Source organism: Raphanus sativus, chromosome 9 (assembly GCF_000801105.2).
Source record: "Raphanus sativus cultivar WK10039 chromosome 9, ASM80110v3, whole genome shotgun sequence".
NCBI classification, from domain to species: domain Eukaryota; kingdom Viridiplantae; phylum Streptophyta; class Magnoliopsida; order Brassicales; family Brassicaceae; genus Raphanus; species Raphanus sativus.
The window spans coordinates 33,986,004-34,011,958 of record NC_079519.1 but is presented as its reverse complement, the minus strand read 5'-3'; the positions used below and the strand labels follow the sequence as shown (position 1 = coordinate 34,011,958).

General features: G+C 36.3%; 5 protein-coding genes, 1 long non-coding RNA gene and 1 pseudogene across 8 annotated transcripts; 3 read left to right on the top strand and 4 right to left on the bottom strand.

Moving 5' to 3' along the window:
- The first annotated feature begins 390 nt into the window (after window positions 1–390).
- Window positions 391–6,867, top strand: LOC108827044 (disease resistance protein RPS4). The gene is made up of 11 exons (XM_018600389.2): window positions 391–942; window positions 1,021–2,212; window positions 2,319–2,633; window positions 2,715–3,602; window positions 3,715–3,916; window positions 4,605–5,589; window positions 5,706–5,839; window positions 5,946–6,012; window positions 6,114–6,231; window positions 6,383–6,592; window positions 6,682–6,867. Exons 1-6 carry the CDS (start codon window positions 470–472, stop codon window positions 5,123–5,125), a joined length of 3,591 nt encoding a protein of 1,196 aa, XP_018455891.1. The 5' UTR covers window positions 391–469; the 3' UTR covers window positions 5,126–5,589; window positions 5,706–5,839; window positions 5,946–6,012; window positions 6,114–6,231; window positions 6,383–6,592; window positions 6,682–6,867.
- LOC108827049 (uncharacterized) lies at window positions 6,711–7,720 on the bottom strand. Its single transcript, XR_008938245.1, has 2 exons — window positions 7,044–7,720; window positions 6,711–6,923 (listed from the first exon to the last, which is right to left on the bottom strand). It is a non-coding gene; the product is annotated as an uncharacterized LOC108827049 (long non-coding RNA).
- Window positions 7,721–10,324: 2,604 nt separating this feature from the next.
- Window positions 10,325–11,596, bottom strand: LOC130500242 (uncharacterized). The gene has a single exon (XM_056995011.1). It carries the CDS (start codon window positions 11,594–11,596, stop codon window positions 10,325–10,327), a length of 1,272 nt encoding a protein of 423 aa, XP_056850991.1.
- A 1,594-nt stretch (window positions 11,597–13,190) lies between these two features.
- On the bottom strand, window positions 13,191–14,949 carry LOC108827046 (uncharacterized). Its single transcript, XM_018600392.2, has 4 exons — window positions 14,787–14,949; window positions 14,403–14,685; window positions 14,140–14,319; window positions 13,191–14,062 (listed from the first exon to the last, which is right to left on the bottom strand). The coding sequence occupies exons 2-4, from the start codon at window positions 14,664–14,666 to the stop codon at window positions 13,442–13,444; spliced, it is 1,065 nt and encodes a 354-aa protein (XP_018455894.1). The 5' UTR covers window positions 14,667–14,685; window positions 14,787–14,949; the 3' UTR covers window positions 13,191–13,441.
- Window positions 14,950–16,922: 1,973 nt separating this feature from the next.
- LOC108825342 (putative pentatricopeptide repeat-containing protein At1g43010) lies at window positions 16,923–18,439 on the top strand (annotated as a pseudogene).
- A 415-nt stretch (window positions 18,440–18,854) lies between these two features.
- LOC108827045 (disease resistance protein RRS1-like) lies at window positions 18,855–20,969 on the bottom strand. Its single transcript, XM_056993353.1, has 3 exons — window positions 19,996–20,969; window positions 19,634–19,921; window positions 18,855–19,550 (listed from the first exon to the last, which is right to left on the bottom strand). The coding sequence occupies exons 1-3, from the start codon at window positions 20,896–20,898 to the stop codon at window positions 19,032–19,034; spliced, it is 1,710 nt and encodes a 569-aa protein (XP_056849333.1). The 5' UTR covers window positions 20,899–20,969; the 3' UTR covers window positions 18,855–19,031.
- Window positions 20,970–21,877: 908 nt separating this feature from the next.
- Window positions 21,878–24,640, top strand: LOC108847405 (jacalin-related lectin 3-like). 3 transcript variants are annotated; one of them, XR_008938703.1, is made up of 6 exons: window positions 21,878–22,192; window positions 22,367–22,510; window positions 22,606–22,699; window positions 22,772–23,030; window positions 23,114–23,182; window positions 23,998–24,640. XR_008938703.1 is itself a non-coding variant. In XM_018620638.2 (4 exons), exons 2-4 carry the CDS (start codon window positions 22,667–22,669, stop codon window positions 23,143–23,145), a joined length of 324 nt encoding a protein of 107 aa, XP_018476140.1. In that variant the 5' UTR covers window positions 22,220–22,510; window positions 22,606–22,666; the 3' UTR covers window positions 23,146–23,362. The 3 variants fall into 3 exon arrangements, 1 of the variants encoding a protein (XP_018476140.1); XR_001948953.2 differs by lacking the exon at window positions 23,998–24,640 and having other exon boundaries at window positions 21,881–22,192; window positions 23,114–23,362; XM_018620638.2 differs by lacking the exons at window positions 21,878–22,192; window positions 23,998–24,640 and having other exon boundaries at window positions 22,220–22,510; window positions 23,114–23,362.
- The last annotated feature ends 1,315 nt before the right edge of the window (window positions 24,641–25,955 follow it).

Here is a 25,955-nt window from a genome sequence, read left to right as displayed (position 1 = left end):
TTTCAATCAAATATGAATAAAAACCTTAAATTTTCTGACCAAACTATTTTACCTCTGTAAAAATTAACTGTTAAATCTATTAGTGAATAATTTAACCATGTACATTTTCTAATACCTATCAACCAAACTATTTTAACTCTGTACATTTACTAATAAATATTTAATTAATTTAAAAATTATCAATTAATGTTCTTAAAAAAAGTCTACAAATTTTTTTTAAAATATAATATTTCCATCTTTTATCAAAAAAAAAGATTTAGAAAATTACTTTATATGAAAAAACAATCTTTGATCACAGGTTTTAGATATTTTGTGGAGCCATAAAGGACCTCCATAGTGCACCAATTATTGATTGAAAAAAAAGGAAGAAAAAGAATATTCAATGCATAGCTTTTTAGTGTTTACTGTTTAATTAACTCTGTATAAATTATTTATTTTCTCAGCACACCGGAAACCATTTTTTTCCGCCATGGCAACATCCTCTAACCCCACGGTCGACGAACAGCCGCCGCAACATCAGGTGTTCATCAGTTTCCGGGGGGCCGATTTGCGCCGGAGGTTCGTCAGCCATCTAGTCACGGCCTTGAAACAGAACAACATCAACGTCTTTATCGACGACTACGAAGACAGAGGCCAACCTCTGGAAACACTATTGCAGAGGATAGAGGAGTCCAAAATCGCCCTGGCTATCTTCTCCGGGAAGTACACGGAGTCAGCCTGGTGCGTGAGAGAGCTGGCGAAGATCAAGGCTTGTACGGATGAAGGAACACTCGTCGCCATTCCCATCTTCTACAAGCTGGAGCCGTCCACCGTGAGAGATCTGAAGGGAAGCTTCGGTGATAGGTTCAGGAGTCTAGCTAAAGGTGATGAGAGGAAGAAGGAGTGGAAGGAAGCTTTTAGTTCGATTCCTAACATAATGGGCATCACCATTGACAATAAAAGGTATGGAAACTTAGACACTGTTTGATTACTATTGTCAGAACCGAACTTTTAGAGTGTGTTAGTATTTTTGACTTACAGTGTGGAGAGTGATAAAGTCATCGAAATTGTGAAGGCGGTTAAGACAGTGCTGAACAACGTTTCATCAGAGGGAAGCCGGAGAGGTGTCTCCGTGAATCCTTCAGAAAATATCAGTGCAGGGACTTCCTCGAGAGTCGAAAAGGATAAGACTTTCGGAAACAAACGGCGCCTAGAGGAGTTGGAAGAGAAGTTGGATCGTGATAAGTACAAGGGAACTCGTATCATTGGAGTTGTTGGGATGCCCGGGATCGGCAAAACCACTCTCCTTAAAGCGCTTTATAAGACGTGGCAGTGCAGGTTTTCGAGGCACGCGCTGCTCGATAAAATCCACGAAAAGATCAAGCACGTGGAGGAGTTGGAGTGCTTGCCTAATATGCTTGTAGCGGAGTTACTGAAGTCGAACAATACCAACATAGACCATGTCAAAGATCCGTACAGTCAACTGCAAGAACGCAAGGTTCTTGTCTTTCTTGATGATGTTACTAAAAAGGAGCAAATAGATGCTCTGCGTGGGATACTTCAGTGGATTAAGGAGGGTAATATGGGAAGCAGGGTTGTCATTGCAACAAGTGACATGTCCTTGATAAATGATTTGGTTGATGATACTTACATGGTCCAAAATTTGAACCACAGAGATAGCACACAACTCTTTCACTATCATGCCTTTAGTAATGGTCAAGCCAATCCTCCCAACGAAGATTTCATGAAGTTGTCAGAAAAGTTTGTACACTACGCCAGAGGTCATCCGCTAGCTCTCAAAATATTGGGTGTAGAGCTTCATAAGAGAAATATGGATCACTGGAAAGCGAAGCTGAATATACTCGCAGAAAGTCACAGCACCACTAAGATTGGAAGTGTCTTCAAAGTGACTTATGATGAGTTGTGTTCTGAGCAGAAAGATGCATTTCTTGACATAGCCTGTTTCAGATCTGAGGAGGTGGATTATGTAGAAAGTTTACTCGCTTCATCTGACCCCAGATCTGCTGAAGCGATGGGTCCAGTAAAAGCTCTCACAAACAAGTTCCTGATTAATACTTGTGACGGTCGAGTAGGGATGCATGATCTGCTGTATACTTATTCAAGGGAACTTGATTCTAAAGCATGCTCTCGATATGGTAGCAGACAACGGATGCTGTGGCTCCATCAAGACATAATTAAAGGTTGCATAACTAACTTACTGCAGAGTACAATGGTGAGACTAATTAACCAGAAATAAAATGAAAGTCTGCTAAAACCTCCAAAATGCATTCTCATCACTAATGTTATGTCTGTTTATTTTTTTTGTTATTGGTTACCAGGGAGCTGGCAATGTGAGAGGTATTTTCCTAGACTTGTGTGAAGTGAAAGGCGAGATGAGCTTGGACAAAGACTACTTCACAAATATGGGCAATCTCCGGTATCTCAAGTTCTACAATTCTCACTGTCCTCAGGAATGTAAAACCAACAATAAGATAAACATCCCTGATGGACTTAACCTACCACTGAAAGAGATCAGATGCCTCCACTGGCTAAAATTCCCTTTGGAGGAACTTCCAAATGATTTCAACCCACTTAATCTTGTTGATCTTAAGTTGCCTTATAGCGAGATTCAACGACTTTGGGAAGGTGATAAGGTGTGTCTCTGAATAATTTGTTGATATCTTTTATGAATGGTTTTTTTCTTACGGGTGACTAATGTTTTTTTTCTATCACAGGATACATCATCCTTAAAGTGGGTTGATCTCAATCATTCAAGTAAGTTGTGCAGCTTGTCAGAGTTATCAAAGGCTCAAAGTCTTCAAAGACTGAATCTTGAAGGCTGCAGAGCACTGAAAACTTTGCCACGTGGTATGAAAAACATGAAAAAGCTTGCTTTCCTGAATCTGAGAGGGTGTACAAGTCTTGAATCTCTTCCTGAGATGAATTTAGTTTCTCTGAAAACTCTTACTCTCAGCGGCTGCTCAAATTTTAAGGAATTTCCGCTGGTTTCAGAAAATATGGAGACTCTATATTTAGATGGTACAGCAATAAGTGAGCTTCCTTCGAACATGGAGAAGCTCCAGAACCTTGTTGTATTGAATATGAAGAACTGCAAAACGCTGGAGAAAATCCCCATCCGGATTGGTGAGCTGAAAGCTCTTCAAGAACTGATACTCTCTGATTGCTCAAATCTCAAATATTTTCCAGAAGTCAAGATGAACTCTTTGAACATTTTACTTTTGGATGGGACAGCCATAGAAGTGATGCCACTGCTACCTTCACTGCAGTACTTGTGCTTAAGCAGAAATGATAAGATCATCTACCTTCCTGCTGGCATCAGTCAACTTTTTCAACTAAAGTGGCTGGATTTGAAGTACTGTACGAGTCTTACATCTGTTCCAGAGTTTCCACCAAACCTTCAAAGCGTAGATGCACATGGGTGTAGTTCGCTGAAGACAGTTTCGAAGCCTCTGGCCCGTATCATGCCAACCGAGCAGAACCATTCTACCACATTCATTTTCACTAACTGTGAGAACCTGGAACAATCTGCAAAGGAGGAAATCACATCGTATGCCCAAAGGAAATGTCAGCTGCTGTCATATGCTCGGAAACGCTACAATGGGGTCTCTTTCTATACCTGTCTCTATCTCTGTCACTTTCTGGATCCTTATTTCAACTTTGTGTGTTTCAAAAAAAATGCAGTTTTTTGATTCTCCTATTGTTATCCATTTGCAGGGTCTTGTTTCAGAGGCTTTGTTCAGCACTTGCTTTCCTGGATGTGAAGTGCCTTCATGGTTTTGTTATGAAACAGTTGGATCCGAGCTAGAAGTAAAACTCCTCCCACATTGGCATGACAAGAGGCTTGCTGGAATAGCTCTATGTGCTGTAGTGTCATTTCATGACTGCCAAGATCAAATCAGCCGCTTGTCAGTGACATCTATCTTATTAAAACAGAAACATTATATTGGACCTAACATTTATTTTGTAAGTTTTTAAATTAAATACACTTTTATACTTTATAGTTAAACATACATTAAATCACTAATGTTCCTTTCTTTATACTACTATCCATGTTTCCAAACAATATACTTATTTCTTTATACTACTATCAACGTTTCCAAACAATATACTTATTTCTTTATACTACTATCAATGTTTCCAAACAATATATTTTTATACTACTATCAATGTTTCCAAATAACACAATAATTAATTTTAATTATTTTATATCTATCATTTTCTCTTTAAAATTTTGTAGAAACGTCATAATTTCATAAATTGCAAAATAGTGAACTTTAAAATTTCGATTATAAGATTACAAATTATGAAACTATTACAATTTAAATCCAATTAGATTACATATCGGTCATCCATCAGTTCAATCGGATAGTCTCGGGTTTTTAGTGATTTTTTAATATGAATATTCTAAAAACATAAATTGAATTGTCAGATCTCCGGATTAACCGGTATAATCACAATCGGGTTGAATTTAAAAATACTGATTTAAATGCAAAAATATTTTAAATACACACTCTTTAAAAATTACCAAAATATTTGTTAAATTATTAGTGAAATTTTTCATGTTAAAATATTCCGCGCTTCAAAAGCGCGGGTCAAAATCTAGTGCACCTTTAAAGTTGAAGTTGAAGACCAGTCTTGGGTCTCATTTACTTGCCCAGTAGGAAGTTGGACCAAACATGGAGACAAGATTGAATCAGAGCATGTCTTTATTGGCTACACCAGTTGCCCATATACTATAAAGTGTCCTGAAGAGGAAAACTCTGATAAATGCATTTCTACTGAAGCATCCCTTGAGTTTACTGTGGCAGGTGGTACAAATGAAAGGGAAAAATTCAAGGTGTTGAAGTGCGGTTTAGGTTTGGTGTATGCAAAGGATAAAAGCAAAAACAGTTGTCATGAAGCAAAGTATGATATGCCTGTCGAAGGAGGAGGAGCCAAGAAAAAGAAAAAGACGAGAGGTGATGATGGACGGCCAAAGAAGAAGAAAAAGTCAAGAAGGGATGATAATAATATCCCGGGTCAACCAAACAATGATGCAAGTGTAACTCCAAGGAGGAAAGATAGTTCAGTGGTCAGGCACATGGTTGAGGGTATCCAAGCAGGAGATGACTCTGTTCCAAGTTAAGCGCATTCTTACACCGAACTACAAGTCCTGATGAAGAAAATCCAGCATGAGTAAAGATGTCATTGTCAGTCAAGTAGTCAACGCAAAGGCCTGGCCATTTCAGAGGATAAACAAATTAACAATACTGTGTATCACCAGAGAAGGATACAGATGACATTGCTGAATGAAATCGTTTTCTGAACCCTTTACACCTTCAGAGTAAGCAGCAATCCAAATGCCAAAAGTGTCACTGAAGATTAGATCAGAGTTTACCCAGATTCCAGAATTCTTAGTGACCTATAAGCCATCACTTTATCCTGCTTAGGAGTTGTGTTCACGAAAGCCTTTCAAGCTGCTTACACAGAACTACAAGTCTTGGATGCAGATGTAAAGATGTCAGTCAAGTAGTCAACGCAACGATACTGTGTATCACCAGAGAAGGATACAGATGACATTGGTGAATCAAATCGTTTTCTGGTATAGAGGTACTTAAGAATTTTGGTCTATTATGTGGACATATCATTTTCTTTGTACTGGTTAGATTCCTAATTCTTCGTTGTAAAGTTTTATTTTTTCATGTCTATTTTGATTTTATGAGAAGCTTCCCGTACAGAGTTTGAGGACTTGTTTGTGGAGGGGATGATAGCTGCAATTGAGATTGGTCTTGGAGCCTCTGGTGAATTAAAGTATCCATCTTTCCCTGAAAGAATGGGTTGGATATATATCTCGGTTTTGGTGAGTTTCATGTAATTTTCAGATTGCTGAGCTTTAAATTCCTTCTAGTTCTAACTCGGGACTGATGAAGTCAGAGCATGGTTGAGCTTTAAATGTTCTATTGCAGTGTTATGAGCAATCGAATCTGCTAAAGGAAGCAATATCAAGGAGATTCACTGCTTCTTCCTAAATTGGTATTCTCAGTTACTGATAGGACATGCAGAGAACGTTCTGTCTCTTGCGACTAGCGTTTGAAGAGATAGAGATTATTGTCTAAGTATAATCTTTTTGCCAGGATGAACATAACAGTAAGACTCATACAACAACAAAATAATGCCGATACCGACGATTGCCTGGTTATATAGAAGACAGCTAGGCATGCTGCTGAACTACAACCCGTCAAACCTTGTTGGGTAGTCTCTTGTTTTCAAAAACCCTGAAGAATAATTATTCAGTGTCCTGGGACACAAAGTTGGCAATTAACTTTTGTTTTTACTGATGACTTGGCTTTCTTGTTTCTCTCCAAATGATTTTCTTAAGCCTTAGTTTGGATATGTGTGGCAGGTGGTCAATGCAGCTTGGGATAAGAGACTTATTGCGCGGAGAGAATGCGATTAATTGTTTCAACAGAGAAGGTTGTATGAGATTAACCGAAATGGCTAAACCGAGAAACCATCCAGATAGCTATCACTTATCGGCAACCTTCTCCTCTAGGCTCTAGCTCAAGGATCAACTTGCTTTGCAGATTTGGACTACTTTATTAAACACAGAACAGTGGGGATTTATCTGCACACACAATCTATTTTGCATGTTTACATTGCTGAAGTTGTTGTTCTTATAATTCTTTTTGTATATTGTTGCAGGTGCCATACAGAGATACACAGCGGTTGGAAATCAAAACCGAGCAAATAGAAGTTGTTTTGACTTTGAAACTTCAATACACACTACTATAGTATAAACTAGTTGATGATAAACTAACTTAAACAATTTTGTTTTGCAATTTCTTAGGTCTAAATCTTATCCACTTTTTTAATTAGCTTTTAGAACTATTCATGCGAGTCTTAATTTCTTCCATATCAGCTTGCTCCACGTCTCTTCAATCAAGCTTTTATAATGTCACCATACATAAACATATACTCTCAGACTTCTCAGTCATAAACATCACGATATCAATACCAATGCACACACGCAAAAAAAAAAAAAAAGATTCAGATGAAACACTTACGAGTTGAATTGATCACGCTGAGTCTCATTATCACCAAACCTAAGCCAATGTAAAACCCTATAAATTCTCAAAACCCCCTTAAAGCACTAATTGGGGTTTACAGATTTTCTACATCAAAATCTACAACCTTTAAAAACAGAGTGGGGGCATCACACACATCTAATTTAATTAGCCAATCGAGTAGCACCCTGCTTCAAAACTATTAACAAAATATTGAATTTTTGAGAAACAAAGAATGAAATTTCTAGAACTAAATACAGAATCAAAAAAATTACACAAGACTTTTTAACAAAAACTTACACGAACCTACACAAGGTCAGATCTGAAAGTTGGAAACTCTGTATTTCCTACTTTTCACCTCGGGCTCCGATTCAGTTGATGGAAGGCAGGATCCGATCCCTGCTCACAAGCCAACCGTGAAAATTCACGTGGCGGTGTCAGCCAATCAGTTCCCGACCTGCACCAAGCGAATCCGAGCCCGCCGATAAACTTTTTTTTTCAGCTCTCCATCTTCGGCTTCCTCTCTATCAAATATCGAAATACCTTACCCCTCCTTTGATGTGTATTTACTATTAATGATGATAACAGACCATTCACTACTTGACGCGTGTATATTGAAAAATACTATCACGCGACCTGCACGTGACTCTCACCGACCTACTTGAAGGTCTGCACATTGTTTTTCTTTTCGGTTCACTTCGGTTTAGTTTGGGTTTTAGATTTCAGATTCCATAACCAATAGGTTTGAACGTGAACCGAGTTTTATATCGATTCGAATAATAGTTAATGAAAATATCCAAATAAAATTATATTTAGCATTATATTTTTTTTTGCTAAAAATATTTCGCATTATATGTTTTAATTATATTTGTAGTTAAAAATACGTAACTTTAAATGTTTTTTTTTGAAAAAGGCTTACTATTAAAATTGCATGAAAAAAAAGGATACATGCCTATTGGACTAGTGTTTTAGGCAAGTGCCCAATAATTAAAACCTATAGCACATCAAAGGCTCAATAATTTCAATAAACCAGTAGTCTAATCCCTTAGAAGAAGTCGACAGAAAACTTCAAGCTGTTGGGGGATGGAGGAAAGTTTAGTCTGTTATCCCAGCCATAGTTGGATCATTGTTGAGGCCGCTTGAGGATTCTGTTCACAAAGACTGGAGCATCTGTTCCGCACAAGTAAATCCAGAGATGAGATGATGGAAGTGGTGGGTCTGAAGCAGTTTCGGTGTAGTCGTGAGTTCCTTTCTGACCAAATCAGGTAAATCGAGCACTGCCAAGCAATTAACAATAGTTTCTTCTGAGTCTTAGGGATTCTGATGTTGCAGAGCGTAGTGATGGTATCCTCCCATTCCCTTGAAGCTCGGAATTGGCATCTAGTGGCTGTCTCTGACCAGATTTCCCAAGAATAGTTACATCGAAAGTAGAGGTGGTCTCTTGATTCATCAGCCGCGTTGCAAAGCAGGCACTTGGGCTGTACTGATAAGCCCCATGAGAGTAGCATGTCCCTAGTTGGGCAGTGGTTAAGGGTAAAAAGCCAAACCATAAAATTGTGCTTTGGAATTCCCCCCTTTAACCACACTATTTCATGCCATTGAACGGGTTGACTCCGACGCTTAAGCAGACTATAAATCTTACCCGTCTTATACTTATCCCACTCAACTCCATCGACAATCCAAAAGTAAATGTCCTCAGTATCAGTAAACTCAACAGTTGATAGATAAGTTTGCAGAATAATCTGATTATCTGTTCTTGGTGACTGAATCCTCCAGCTTCCATTTGATTAGATGTCCCACAGAGTAGCTGATGCAGAAATACCCATCCTTCTCGCTATTGTGGGTTGAAAGAACTCCTCAAGACACCCAAAAGGAGTCCAATGATCTGTCCAAAATCTAGTTGTAGCGCCATCACCCACCTTTACTCTAATCCATTGGTAGGCTGAAGATCGAACTCTGATTAATTTGTTAGCTAGCCACGAATGTTTCTGATTCTCCTTGCAGGTCCAAAAGTTGCTAGTCTGCCCATTTAGTACCTCCTGCGTATACCAAGCCACCCACAACGAGCCCGCATTAGAGAAGAGTAGCCAAATCAACTTGAAAGTACAGGCTTTGTTCCATGCACAGAGGTCCCTACAACCCAATCCTCCTTCTTTTTTAGATAATGTGACAGTCTCCCATGAAACACGAGCGTAGTGATTCCCTTCAGCCTTTCCTTGCCAGAGATATGCTCCACAAATTGAGTTAATTTTTTTGATACAGGATTTTGGGATCACAAAAGAGGAACACCAAAAATTTGTGATTCCCGCAATCACAGTATTGACAAGCAGCAAGCGACCAGCAAAGGACAGAGATCTAGCTGACCAGCTATTAACTTTATTCTTGACTTGTTGCAGCAGTGGTTCGCAATTAACAATCGATAGAGGAGGGGCACGCCGAGGTACCTGATAGGAAGAGAGCCATGAGGAAGACCCGTAGCTGTAGTGATGGACTCAACTTCTGCATGCGCTATTCCTGAGGTATAGAAAGCTGATTTCTGGAGGCTAATGCCCAGGCCCGACTTCTCCTTAAATTCATCAAGAATTTGTAGCACCCCACTGATCGATCGTATTGAACCATCCGTGAATATTAACAGGTCATCGGCGAAGCATAGGTGGGTTAGCTTTGTTGCAGTGCACTTGTCATGATATGCAAATTTCCTTTGTCTCGCTCCTTCATCTAGCATGGTTGATAAACAGTTCATCGCAATCACGAATAAATAAGGAGAGAGAGGATCACTTTGGCGAAGGCCTCTCTTTCCTCTGAAGTATCCGTGCACTCGACCATTATACCCGACTGTATAAGTAGCTGTAGTGATACAAGCCTCAACCCATTTGATGAATGTATGCGGTGCTCCAATACCTACCAGACAGTTGAGGACAAAACTCCAACTGATAGTGTCAAAAGCCTTTGAGATGTCCACCTTTATCGCCATCTTTTTTGGGCCAGTACTCCTGTGATAACCACTTACGAGCTCAGTAGCTAGAATGGTGTTTTCCACCAGTAATCTACCTTGCACGAAAGCAGTTTGGTTCGGGAGGATGAGACTCGGTAGCATAGGCTTCAGTTTTGAGACCAGAATTTTTGAGATAGCTTTGTAGATAGTGGAGCAGCAAGAAATAGGCCGGTAATCAAAGATCGCAGAAGCTCCCGGGTGTTTGGGAACCAGTGTCAAAATAGTGGAGTTCACTGTCGTTGGCAGGAAGCCTGAAATGAAGAACTGAAGGATAGAAGCTGTGACTTCAGCTCACAGCTCCCAGAACACTCCACATTGCCTTATAGAAACCCGAAGTGAAGCCATCCGGACCCGGGGACTTATTGGGGTTGAGTTTTAGCACGGTTTGAGAGATGGTGGAGGAGGTAGGCAACTCAGAAAGGGTGAGAGTAAGAGCTTCAGAGCAACGATAGGGTATTAATTCCTGGAACCAGAGCAGAGGAGTGTTCACGAATGGTAAAACTGAAGGCCCCAAGATTCCTTGGAAGTGGGTAACCGCGAGTGAAGCCATAGCGTCTGGATCTGTGATGATTACACCAGACGGCAGCAGGAAGGATCTGATGGAGTTGAAGGCAATCCTAACCAGCGCCACACGATGAAAGTAAGCTGTGTTAAGGTCTCCCTCTTTCAGCCAATTTATTCTAGATCTCTGTTTGAAGTATGCTTCCTCAATTGTTCTCAGGAAGCACCATCTTTCATGCAACAGTTTCTCTTCCTCGAACAGCTCCATTGAGGGTTGTTGCAAAGCCCGCACCTGCACATCTTTAAGCAAACTGTTAACCAAAGAAATTCTCTCTTGAATTTGTGAATAGTTCTCACTATTTATTTTTAGAAGAACACTCTTTAAAGATTTTAATTTCCAGCAGAGATCTGAGAGACAAGTTGAAAAGTTTCCGGCGATAATCCAGGCCTCAGTCACGGTTTGGAGGAAGGATGGGTGTTTGATAAGATAGTTGTAGAATTTGAAAGGTTTAGAACCGGCTATAGGGAGGGGAGTGGCTAGGTCGATAAGGCAAGGGGAATAGTCTGAGAATTCATAAGGTAGGAAAGCAGCTGAGCTATGGGGAAGGGAGATGATCCAATCATGGTTTACTAAAGCACGGTCGAGTTTTTTGGTAATAGGGGAAGTGGGACATTTATTAGTCCAGGTATTGTATGATCCTTGAAATTGCATATCAAGTAGACCCATTTGAAAAAGAGAGTCTCGAAATTGGATCATAGCCGAAGTAGAGGTTTGAACTGATGGAGAAGAGTGTTCTCGAGGATGAGTGATCTGGTTGAAGTCACCAGCGACTAGCCAGGGAAGGGTATCGAGGGAGTATAACTGCTGGATGCTGATAAGCTCAGCCCATAAGTCTACTCTCTCAGCAGCAAGATTAGAAGCATAGACAGAAGTAACAACAAGCTTCGGCGTTGAGGGTAGAGAGACCTCACAGGTAAGCGACTGTCTTGACTGATGGAGTAAAGTAACAACAGCTGGAGGTTTCCAAATGAAGATGATCCTACCATCAGCATCCATCTGGTGATTAGAGATGTAATTCCACCGAGGGCAGACTTTAAATGTTTCTTGGTTTATACAACTAACTTGTATATATCAGTCACTTATCTATCTTATTAAAGCTGAAGTACAATTTCGGTGTGTTTGGATACTTGGATAAGAGTTTAAAAAGGAGGTTTGTTTGGAAACACGGATAACAATATTAAATGAGAATTGTTTGGAAAAAGGAAAAAGGAATAGCAGTATATTTACTTCCTTTTATTTACACATTTAGTCATTGCATTTATAAAAAATTAGGTATTTCCTTTTTGTAATTGTTTTTATTTACAGATTTTACCACTACATTTAAAATCAATTGAAAATAATTAACTATAATTCCAAACTTATCTAAACAAATTGATGTCTCCATATATTGATCATTATTAATATGTAAAATTACTATTAAAAAAACATTTCACTTATTTTAACCAAACACATAAAAATATATATATTTTTTTTTACAAAATCAGTTAGGCATAAACATTCGGATACCCATTTAGGTACGAGTCGTTTCTTTCGGGTATAGTTTTTTTGGGTTTTGAAATTTCTTTTTAGTACTTCCTTTTTGTGTTTTCTTTATTTATAGATTCTACCATTGCATTTAAAATTAATTTAAATTAATTAATTAAAATTTCAAAATTATCTAAACAAATCGATATTCATATATTGATCATTATTAATATTGTAAAAATATTAGTAAATAAAAATTTATATTTAACTTCATTTTACCAAACACATAAAAATATTTTCTATTTGTTTACAAAATCAGTTAGGCATATACATTCATGTATCCATTTAGGTACGGGTCGTTTCTTTCGGGTATATATTTTTTGGGTTTTGATATTTCTTTTTAGGTACTTCATTTTGTATTTTTTTTATTTACAGATTATACCACTGCATTTCAAATCAATTAAAATTCATTAATTACAATTCCAAAACTTACTGAAACAAATCGATATTCATATATTGATCATTATTAATATTTTACAAATATTACTGAATAAAATTTTATATTTCACTTAATTTAGCCAAACACATAAAATATTTTTTGTTTGTTTACGGAATCCGTTAGAAACAAATATTTGGGTACCCATTTAGGTACTGGTCAATTTTTTCGGGTATAGATTTTTTTGGTTTTGATATTAGGCCATGTTTGGATATAAATTTATGTGTGAATTTCAAATTGAATCCCCCGGGTCTGTATGAATTTTGTTCTAATGTATAGGAAACTAAAAATGTTCAAATAACGAAAGTATTTGAAAATGATTTATATTTGAACAAAATATAATGGCTGCACATAACAAAATATTAATATAAAAGTATTGTATACTTGCATTCAAAATCAATTTTTTTAACAACAAACTACACAAATATGTTTATTTGTATAAAAAATTAAAATACAATAATTTAATTAATATAGAAATATGTCACATTGTTTAAACAAAATATCAATATTAAAGTATTATACATTTGCGTTCTAAAATTATTTATTTTAGTAACAAGTCAAATAAATATATTTATTAGAGAGAGAAAGCCAAAAACACATAGTTTACGAGAAAGACTCTATATGTCGAACTTATTATAAAGAATATTTTACTAAAATAAATACATTCAATAATTACAAACAAATAATATATTTCATAAAAGTAAAAATAATACCGCCCTTTCAAGGGCGGATCAAAATCTAGTTTATATTTATTACATCACACTCCAGTTCGGTCGATCCGATCCGATCCTGTTTGGCTAGACTATGTAATAATTACATTCACAAAGACAAAGCTTTGATGGATATTGCAAAGTATGTATATGCACAAAATTTTAACCAACTTAACTGAAATAGTTCACAATCTCTGGCGGCGAAGGGACCGAGCCACCACCACCACCAACTAAAGCCAAGACCGAACCAGCAGTGCTAAAAACTCGTGGGACCACCACTCTAGCAACTCTCGGTAGGGTTGGATAAGTAAGAGTACCGACGATAAACCAGTTGAGGCTCATCAGAGCAACTGCATCCAAAGCCGGTTTGTTCTTAACCGTTGAGAAAAACTGAACCACACTTCTCAAAGAGATACCGACCACAGTGAAGAGTGCTCCTATAAGTGGAGTACACAGATCCTTTTCTTTGGCTCCATACATTACCACCCCCACGACCAGCGCCAGCATCGCACTGAATACGCTTCTTGAAACCGCGACGTTTCTCTCTAACCCGAGAACTCTTGGTGTTAGCTCTTCGTCTGTCGGGATTGTCGCCTTTGCAAATGGGTAAAGTGGTGATTCAACAGATGTAAACTCGGCTTCTTCCTTTGACCTATAAGGGGTGTTCTTGGTTTTTGGTATGCTTTGGACTTCCCTAGGCTCTTCCTCTGCTTTATGTTTGCCTTTCATGCTCAAGTATTGTTTTCCGCAAGATTCCTTTAACTTAATATTTTCTTTCTTAAGTTCTTGCAGCTATCAAAAATACGTTTTAGAACGAACATATGTATTTGGTTATGAGAAAGATTGATGATAATATTTGGTTTTGGTACCTCAGCCTCTAGCTTCTCGATTCTTGAAATGGCTCCATCATATTCATCTTCTAGTTCATCTAACTCCTGTTCCATGAGTCGATATTCTTTTATTGCTGCCCGGAGATTCTCTTCTATTTCTTTTCTATTCAATTCAAGACTCTCCAGCTCATACCGCAACTCGTAAAGACTCTGCTCAAGCTGAAATTTACAAAAAAAAAAAACTTCAAAAATACAAGAAATATTACTAAACACTAAATACTCTCTTGCAGACCGAAACGAACCAGTCTTTCCCTTGGTATAGAAGCGAGGAAGCGAACCGGAAACGTAAAGAGGAGAACAGAACCCCAGATTGTGCCCCACACAGCTCTCCACAACATACTTAAGTTGAACCAGATAGCAGAGCTCACAATATCAGTAGACACAAAGGTGGTAACAAGAGCTGTTCTAAGACAGAACACACATGCAGATATGCAGAAAAGCAAAGGTCTGGTCATTAGATATACTGGAGATGAGATCAGCACAGAAACCAAACCTCCGAGTTCCATTTTTTCTTCACCGTCAAGCCTTTAACAACATTAACACCACGGAACCAAGATGATGATTCTAGTTCTTATAGCAGCGGCATCAAAACTCCAACAAAGGAAAGGATAGATTAAAAAGCTTACCTTATTTAGGCGAAGAGTAAGAGTAAATGAGAAGAAGTTGTGTAGCGAATGAGCCATAGAGACAGCAAACGAAAATTTGATAGGGAAAGAGACAGAGATGTGGCAGGCAGAGGAGAGCCATGGACGACACGTTGAACGTATTTCTCAGTTTATTCGAATTCGGATAAAGATCAGAATTCTTAAAAATTAAAATATTATTATATGTTTGAAGAAAAACAAATCTCGTAATTAATTTTCCAAACTAGAAATTCCAAACCGGGTTTTAAAATCTATTAACCAGGGAAGACTATTGTACGCAAGTTTTACTTCACTCTAGACCCGGTTCAAAAATTTAGTTCAGTGTTTATAATTTTTAGAAAAAAATTTAATAGATCTTATATTTTATAATACTACATTTTTAATAAATGATTTAAAATCTGATTATAAAGTATAAAAACTTAAAGAATTATCTATTGGATAACAATATACTGATATTTAAAAAAACTATAAAAAGAAAAAGAAAAAAAGTTTCATACGAGAAATCGAGAAATTTCTTTAGATATAGATTTTTAGTTTATTTTCACAAAAATAGTTTTCCAATGATCAAAAAGATTTTTTGTGACAAAAACAAAAAAAAAACTATTTGAAAGAATTGACCAATCATTTTATTTTTATTGTTTTTTTATTGGTTTACATTATTGATTTATAATTTAATTAATAATTAAATTATATTAAAATTTGTTAATATTAAATATGTTGGAAACCCTTGGGGCAATACTCCATGATAATGAATGCTCTCACAACCCCTCAACAAATAACTAAAATCCCGTAAATCTTAAGGGGTGTTATTGGGAGATGAATTCCTATAGAGTTTGTGAATTTTAAGAGTTAGTAGATTTTTAAAATTGTGTGGATTGTGAAAGTTGTGTATACCTTGACTTATCAAACTTGAGGGAAAATGGCTTATTCCCCTACGAACTAGTCGTTCCCGGCTTTTTCACACACGAACTTTTAAGGCATGCAAAAAACCACATGAACAACGGAAATATTGCTTATTCCCTTATAAACTAATTATTTTCAGCTTTTTCACACACAAATTTTTAAATTTTGCCAAAAACCACATGAACTACGCTATTTTTTTAATTACATACACAAACTATCAATTTTAAGCTAATTCCCCTAAAATCGTAAATTGTGTTATTTAAACATTAACTTAGTTTATGATAGGTGGATAGCCGGTTTAATTTTGGTTGATAAAAAGGATAATACAAAAAGAAAAGAAAAAGAACAAAATGATGTATTATCTTTTTTTATCAACCCAAATTAAATCGGCTATCCATCTGTTATAAACAAAGTTAATGTTTAAATAATACAATTTACGATTTTAGGGAAATTAGCTTAAAATTGATAGTTTGTGTGTGTAATTCAAAAATAGCATAGTTCATGTGGTTTTTGGCAAAGTTTAAAAATTTATGTGTGAAAAAACTGGAAATAATTAGTTCATAAGGGAATAAGTAATATTTCCGTTGTTCGTGTGATTTTTGACATGGTTTAAAAGTTCGTGTGTGAAAAAGCCGGGAACAACTACTTCGTAGGGGAATAAGCCATTTTCCCTCAAACTTGATCATAACTTCTTTAGATTGATGTAGATTTTCATCAATTAGGCTTATCAAAAGAGTTTTCATTAAAGAAACAAACTTGCCTTATAGATATTCAAAGAGTAATAAAGAAACAATAAAAATAAATTTTTAAAAAATAATTTTGAATTAAATGTTCTAGATTCAAACTTATTATAAAAAATTGGATTTTACAGTTTTTTAAGAAAATTCTTTTTGAAATGTGAAAATAAATTTTCAAACTATTTTCAATTTTTTTTCAAAATTTTAATATTTATAATATAATTATATATTCAAAAATGATAACAATATAATAATAATTATATATTCAAAAAGTAAAGGTAAATAATATGTAATAAATTATAAGTTTGGACATATATTTTGGATTTAAGGTGTAATGAATTAAAAGAGTTATCACATGGATTTTGAAAATCACATGAATACATATGATATTTTGAAAGTTGACTCTTATGAGTAAAAATGAATAGAATTCAAGATTTGAATAGATTTTAAAAATTCTTAAACCAATAACAACGGATTCTATTAAGACTTTTGAAATCCAAGAACCATTCATGAGAATTCTATTACCAATAACTCCCTCTAGAGTCTCTTACTGTCAGCCATGATCAAGTCGCAGATTATCCAACAATACACGAGGCGTGTTCTCGCTCACAGTAAGAACGGTTGTTTGTTTCGCTCATTAGAAACCCTAGCGGATGCGAATCAACCTACCCCGAGTCGGATCCAGACCGTTACAGAACAAAAGGAACAATGGTCGAAACAAGGACATCAAGTAAAGCCCTCTGACGTCAGATGCCTTATAAAGAATCTCCGTGACTCCAATCAGTTCTCTAAAGCACTTGAGGTTATCATTTTAGATCTTTTTCATCTTCTAATATTCAGTGTAATTAATATAGCTTATGACACGACGACCTTTGTAACATGTTTAGGCATCAGAGTGGATGGGTGAACAAAAGGTCTTTGATATTTTTGCTTAAGACTACGCAGCTAGGCTTTATCTCGTCGACCATGTGCTTGGATTGGAAGAAGCCGAGAAGTTCTTCGAAAGCACCCCTGTAACACATGAGGGATTACTTTGTCTACTCCACTCTGTTGACCTCTTACACGAGATCCGAGAAAACACTGGACAAAGCCGACGCAACGTTTGAGAAGATGAGAGAGCTAGGGTTCCTCTTGAAACCCTCACCCTTCAACTCGATGATTTCTCTCTACGGTCAGCTCAAGAACCGAGATATGGTCGAGAATCTTGTACGCGAGATGCAAGAGAAGAAGGTGGGGTTCGACAGTACCACGTGGAACAATGTTTTAAGGGTGTACGCGGATCCAAGCAAGATAAAGGAGATGGAGACGTTTAAAACGAGGGTTGATGAACAGGGAATCAAACTCGAAGGAAGCACGGTTGTTGCAATGGCAAGGGCTTACGTTAAAACCCGTTCGGTACAAAAAGCCATAGAGATGTATGGCGACGTGCCTCGGACGCAAAGAGAAGTGTACTCTCTTTGGAATAACTATAAAAAGGAAGCAAAGGATGATGGGTATCGAACAATGATGAACTCTTTGTTGAAGCTGAACAATGTAGAAGGAGCTGAGAAGATTTTTGAAGAGTGGAACCCGGAAGGAACAAAGCTGGATATGAGCGTACCACGTTTATTGATTTCTAGGTATTACGCGGACGGGATGGAACAGAAGGTTGATGATATGCTAAGGTCGATTAAAAAGAAGAGATATGGAATGCATATGAAGAAGTTAAGGTATCACAGGAAAAGGATGTTTTCGAATTTTACTTTTCGCAAGATGAGATGGCCGTACAGGACTAGTTTACCCGATTTAACGGTATTAAAAAAACGCTTGAAGGACATTGGGGAGTTTATATTATGTGTCGCAGTACTGGTCGCCATTTCTGGCGGCTATGTACACTATATAGGTTCGTATGACTGGCTCCTTGAACAGCACCCCCCAACGACATATCACGAGGTGCGGCTCTTAAATGACAGCCCCATGTTATATTATCTGTTTTACGTTCGTAAATAGGCTTGATGTTCCACTTGTTAACAATCTTCATATAACATTGGGGTTTTGGATAATTATGTCTAATTTATTTACTATCAAATTTAGAATGTCAGTGCTTTTATCTTATGATAAACATGGAAGACTTAGCTATTAGTTGTGATGAGGACACTCCATCTTTTTTTACTATTTCTATAAAACACGTTGGGTGGATTCACCAGCTGAAACTACCCTTCTGATTGTCTCCTGAGGAGTCATATAATTTGACTGTGATATGGATTAATAACCTTTCTTTTAAAACTATATGAATCTAGAAAAAAAAACTATTAGAATCTATTACATGATTAATTTTCTAGGGAACGTTAGTTCCCTGTGCTGGTTCAATCTTCCAAGGTACGTAGAAAAAACAGGTGAAGGTTCTGTCGTTCATACACAAACACATAACTGGAAAAACAAACACTCAAATAAAACATGTGATGAGTAGAGTTATAACAACAACATAAACATAAGCCCACTGAACACACTAAAACAGAACAATGTTTATAGTCATACATTGACAAGGAACCGTGAAAAGACTTTTATTTATATACTGAAGCCGGTATCCTTCTTGTGCATTTAGAAATTAATCCACTTTTCGAAAACTATTTAGTTTTTTAAACACCCATTGGCTCATCGAGATTGCTGTTTCACACATTATATCTTTAAATTCAGGTTGTGTTTCCACCATATCTGGATTTGTTATCCTTTTTTGGTTATTGTAGAAGCTTCCTGGTCTCAGAATATCTAAGATATGGGGACCATGACGCTCGAAGTTCAAAGGTTTTGTCGGATTGTCTAGGAACTCGCATAAGCTCTTGACTCCGATCGGTGAAGCTGGAGGGGACATGGACATGGTCTCAATGAGTGATCCCTCCAATTTTAATTCCACATTAGATGGGAACTCAGGGAAAATTTCGATCCCTGTGAAACTGGGGAGATCAACAATTCTGAGCTTATGCAAATTACCAATGGATGGGAACCTCCGCAAGTTCCTACAGCCGCAGAGATCAACTTCCTCGATGTTTAGAGCTTCTGAAAGTTCATCAACTTCAAGCAGTTTCTGAGAATGTCTAAGGTTGATCCTCTTCAGCATCTTAAGGTTCTGTAAAAAATAGAAAACACATTGTTGAAGTAAAGGAATAACAAAAAAAAAAAATATTTGAGTCCTATTTGGAGTTTGCTTACTTTGGTTCCTCCCCAAAGAGTTTGGAGTTGACTGTAAGGCATGTTGAGTTCAACAAGGTTGCTTGGATCAAAATCTTGTGGTAAAGATTTCAAAGGGTAAGTTTCCCAATGTAGAAATCCAAGCCCATAAGGCAGAGAGAGAGACTCAAGGGCCTTGCCATGTTTTCCAGGATTGGAATAGTAAATATTCAGGTATCTAAGGTTGTACATAGATCTGAATAAAGAAAGTTGGACGTCCGGGTTTAAGTTAGAGGCATCCAGAGATATGGCTTCGATGTCGGTAGTGCCCTGAAACAACATAACATGAGAGCTTATGGATGATGTAGAAGATAATTGATTGAAAATGGTAAAATAAGACATACCAATACACATTTGAAACTTGTGTTGGGGTCTTCACTGCACCTCCCTATTTTCTTGATTACCGCCTGAATCATGTTATGCATTTCCAACTTGTTTTCTGAAATAGTCACCAGAGACTTGGCAACAAGCCGGTCGATCCCGATCTCTGGGAAGAAACCAAGGTCTTGTAGTAGTTTCGACACATCTTCAACATGTTTTCCTGTGAAGCAAAAAGCAATATACACAAGTATGTTCTTCTCGTTGTCACTAAGTGCATGGTAGCTACTCTTGACTACTTCCATAATCTGATGCGGAGGATCTTGCTTGAGCTTGAGGAACAAAGTCTCCTTTTGACTTAGTTGCTCCTGTGATGACATCTCTTTTCCGTATACTCTTAGAGCTAAAGGGTTTCCATCAGCGTATTCGATCACCTTCATAGAAATACCTTTAAGAAGATTAGTCTGTTTCACATCTTTTTCAAAGGCACATCGGGAAAATAGCTGCATAGCCTCGTTCTTGTTTAATCCTTCAACTTTGTAAGTTTGGTTGACTTGATACTGAGAAAGGACTTGCTCATCTCTGGAGGTTATGATGATCAGACTTCCAGGACTAAGCGAGGGAAGCTCGGCAAGTAAAGACTCTGCGTATAGATGATTCCTTACATCATCAAGAACAAGAAGAACTCTTTTTGGAACGTTTTGATTTGTGAGGTTCTTGAAATGTTCCTGCAGCAAACTGTAAAGTCCCTTCGTTTCAAAAGTTTCATGAAAGTTATGGAGGAAGCAAGTTACTTCATAGTCACTAGACATTTGGTCAAAGACAGCTTTAGCAAGCTCTGTCTTTCCTATGCCTGGCATACCCCAAAAGCCTATGCTTTTGACCCCCCATTGTTGATTGCAAAGCAAGTTGCCTATATCCTGAAGCATCCTTGAGTAGATTCCGATTCGTTCTTTTGGAAAAATTTTCTCATAAACATCAGTAGCAATCTTTTCCACAAATTCGCTGTCACTGAAAGAAAAAAGTACTGCTATTAGGACTTACTATGTTATGATTTTATATAAACTTGATGCCTCTCATGAGAATAACAACCAAGAAACAATGATTGTTGGAGCATAAAACAATAAAAGTTATTTTAACACTGGATCAGGTTTTATTTTATAATCTTATATAAATTAATAAATTAATACTCCAAATCAATAAATATGTGTGATCATTTATTTATTGATTTAAAATATGACAAAGTTCGATAATATAACAAATTTTAGAAAACTCTTATATAAACATAAAAATCACTAGCATAAAAAATTATTAGTTAATATATAAACATTTTTCAAAAAATATAAATATAAACAAACCAGTGTACTTTTTTATTCACAATGAAGTCTCTCTAGGTTTTGTTAACACTTCAAAATATGTTATTATTTTATCAGATTTTATTTTAAAAAATACATTATATGATATATATTATCTGTATACCAAAAAATCTAATAACAACAATATGAATGCTGAATTTATAAAACTTAATCAACTTATCACCAGTGAAAGAAACTATCCTTTTTATTTACCATCAAAATATATTTTATATATGAGTCTTAAATAAAAATTTAGGAAAATTAATAAAATATTATAGTGTCGGAAATATTAAATTTATAGAAACTTTACTGTAAATTTCTTTTTAAAAGCATGGACCAACTTAACTTTAATTTAATTGAAATGAACAAACTAAGAGCATCTTTAATGGTATATTTCCACATATCTTAGAGTAATATAATAAAAGAAAAATATTAAAACAGTGATTAGAGATGTGTTTATCAAGTACTACGCAAGAAGTGTTTTAGTAAAGTTATTAGGGTAATGTGACACAATTTCATTGGTTCTGTTTTTTGAAAAATGAAATAATATTTTCATTTGTTGGAAAAATAGAAAACGAGAAGTATGGTTTGTTCAGATATCTCTCTCGCGGCGACAGAGACCAAACACTTGTTCATCCGATTTCCGTCTGATTTCCGGCAAAATCGATCTCTGCTCGATGGCGTAACCGTTATCAGCTTTGTATTTGGTCGAATCCGTTTATTTTCCGTTCATATCTCCGGCGAACCTTGACAAAATCGAAATCCTCACCGATCTGTTCTCTCATCCTCTCCTTGGTCTTTATCTTCTTCGGAAAGGAACCTAGAAGTTGTCTCTGGCCCCTTTGAAGAATGATCTTGTCTGTTCAAGGTTTTTGAAATATCGACAAATCTCCTTCTCATCGTTGGTTCTGTTTGTGGGATATTAATTTATATTCTCTGTTTTTTCTTTTTGAATTTCTAGGTTGAATTGAGTATAATTGTTCTTGGGTTAGTTACCTTTAAACAGGGGAAATGAGTTTATTTATGTTTTTGTGTAATGCAGAAATGGTAGGGTTCTAACGATAGGTGGAGGGGGAGGAGGAAACATGGGAGGGCTAACAACGGATGATGCCCTGAGCTATCTCAAAGCTGTCAAGGATATGTTTCAAGACAAGAAAGCTGTCAAGGAGGCATTAAGTTTGATAAGGTAAGACAAAGAGACTGTCTATCCCTTTTAAGTAATATATATGCACGTTCTTTTCAGAAACTGATCATCTTTTCTTGTGTTGTTTTAATTTTAAGGTCATACTTGATTACCCACATGAGTATCTGACTTCAGTCAAGGGAACCTATAGTGCATTTGATGTCTGCAGGTGCTGAGATCAAAAAACATAAGGTGATTCGAAGACTTTTATTTTATGTTATAATTTTAGGTATTTCAAATATTTACCTTTTTTGTGTTTATCAGTTGGTGACAGATACTGAGAAGTTGCAGCCAAAAGCTGGAGGTGGTGTAAAAATACATGGACCATGGGGTGGTATCGGTGGTATCATGTTTGACGACGGGATATATACCGGTGTTAGACAGATCAATTTGTCACGCAGTGTTGGGCTTGTGTGGATGAAGGTGTGCTATGATTTTAAAGGACAAGCTGTGTGGGGAAGCAAGCATGGTGGCAGGGGAGGATTCAAACATGATAACGACACTTTCCTTGCAAAGCCCAGAGGTAGTTAAATTAAAAATACCATTCTTTTTTCTCTACAACACAGGAGGAAGTTTGTTTTAATTTTTTTCTTGTTTGGTTTGTAGAGTTAACACGAGTGATGTCATTGCAAGCGTAAAAGAGTTGTTCAAGGGCTATGACGACTTGCTTTTGGGGTTTAATACCTTTTTTTATAATAATTTGAAATTATATATTGTGTATCTTTTTATTTTCAGATAAAATTTAGTATTAATTTTTTATGTTTTCAATTTAAATATTATTTTAAATGTTTTAAAAGTTATTATATGTTTTAACATTATTAAATTATATAATTATTAAGATACAAGTTCTATATCCTCTCACTTATCTCACTACTAATTATTACTAAATCTTACCTCTTACATTATTTTATTAATTTTTTACACTTAAACTATATTTCCTCACTTATCCCATTAAGGATGCTCTAAGGAGAGCATGTGACACCTCAACCTGATGTACTGATAAATTTATATGCAATTTCAATAATTTACCCATCAACATAATTTTTATTTGGTAAATATTGTTTTGGTTTTGTGTTTGTTAAAGTGCACTTACAAATTAACAGTTAATTTTAATATATAAATAAATATAGAATACGATATATAAGTTGACGTATAATTTTTTATATTTATAATAATATTATTAATTTAATTATTTATTTATTAAATGATATATAATTTAGTTTAATATTAATGTATCAGTTGTTATCATTACCATATTTCAAAAAACAATTACCAAAATGAATTTTTATGTATAATATTCGTCATTATCATATTTTAAAAATCTTGCGAGAAAATAAGTTTCTCTAAAAATTTGTATATCACAATTTTTAAAAATCTTATTGACATCTAACAAATTTGAAAAATTACTTTCAAATAATGTCTACCGGACATATTAAGCAAAACACAAAACAGCGTTACTAACCTTTGATTATTGATTTCTTCGTGACCAGGTAGGGTTATGATTTCTTCAGCGCTGCGCCATTGACTTCCTTGATAGTGATATGAAGTAAAAAGCTCTAAGAGCGCCTTGGCGAAGTTTTCCTCCAATTTTGATCTACTGACTCCATAAAAGACAGTGACCACGACATGGCCTTTGTCATGTCTCCGTTGGCTAGTCTTTAAGAAATCATCCAAAGATTCCTTGGAGGACACGTAATTCTTAGAAAAAATCAAAACAGAAGCAATGCACTCGAAAAATTCATCATGATTATCTGTGAGCACAGAAATGCCTTTACGACCAAAAGCAGCGGATAGATGGGGAACGAGGGAGCATCGTGTTGTCTCATCCGACCTGTCGAAGCTGATTTTGACCTTGTCGCAAGCTGCCATAACTTGAAAATATCTTAAGATTGGTGGTTTCTTGGGAATGCTCTGTTTCTGAGAACAGGGGAAGGTGAAGATCAGAGTTATAACAAACCTCGCAACTTGGTGATGTAAATCAGAGTTTGAACAAGTCTTAGCAGACACTTGTAAGTTTAATATTAGCAACTAAGATGAACAATGCTTTTTCCAAGAAGTTTATTTGCAGCTTCATACGTAACTACAACTGCTAAAGACGTTTACTTCTGGGATTACGCAAGCTTTTTATTTTTATTGAAAGCTTTCTATTAAATAAAAGAAAATAAAATAAAGATATTTACAAGCCCATATACAGGCTAATTGTTGAGTGGGTTACAGAAGCCCAGTGGAGTAACAAAATATAGTTGCGTGATAGCCCTAATATTAAGGCAGACATCAAAGAAACTCGGTGAAACCGATGTAGGAAGCGAAGAGACGGAAGATATACTTAGTCAGCTGTTTTTTTCCAATCTGTAGCTCGAAATCCGTTTTGGAATAACCAAGTCAATGAGGTGGAGGACTGAGTCAGCTGTTCTGAATGCTTCCCACTTCTTTTTAAACTGGCATTACGCAAGTTGTGTATATTAATGAAGGGTAACAGAATCAGCAAACAATAAAATAGGAGTATCGTTGGCTAATTCCTTACCATAATGCCTTGAAAATATATTATGAGCAAGAGGAAAATAAAAACAACAAAAAAATGCGCAAGAAGGTAAATAAAGGGAAAGTTGCCACGATCCATTTAGAATCGATCATGTTTTGTTAAGATATAGACTAGTGGCTTTTACCAAAAAATAGAAACAGTCTAGTGGCAAAAATACATACAAAAATACCAAATTGTATTGTATTTTGTTTATGCCATCAAATACTGATCGAGCTTGTTTTGTGACTGCGTGAATTTGAAGTAAACTATTATATAACACAACTTGACGATAACGAGTTCCTCGCAATCGTGCATACATCTACGTTCGCCTGTTGGCCACTATTTTACAGTATGGTGATGATGAGGCTACAGATTTTCTCTCTTTGTTACAGGTCGAAGAACACATGATATGAGAGGAAGAAGGAAGAAGAAGACTCGGCACACACTTGTTCTCTGTGTTCTTCAAGCCGGTAGTAGAGAAAACAAACTTGTAGACCCAAAAAGACTAGTATCTAACTAAGGCATATGTGCCTGGTTAAGGTTGAGAATTTTACCGAAACGTCCCGACCGTTCACGGCTAATGGACATCCATACCTGCTCTTTCGGTTCGTGGATCCCATCCCATCTTTTGGTAGTGGGTTAATTTTTTCCAAAACTCGATTGTTTACTAACTATACAATCACCACCCGACATTTCTCGGTGCTTTAGCCTCATTTGCACGCTATCGCGAATAAGTTATTCATCCTTTCACTACTCGAGTTTAAGTACGCTTAACTCTAGGATTCTAAACGGATGTGTGACGAGAAAGGTAAATCAACTTTGATGACATAGGTAGCCAAATCAATTCTCTTAAGCCTTTTCACGTATCACAACTCGAGATGTTACAATTCACCTCCTCTCAAAGAACGCAACGTTTTTGTTACGCCC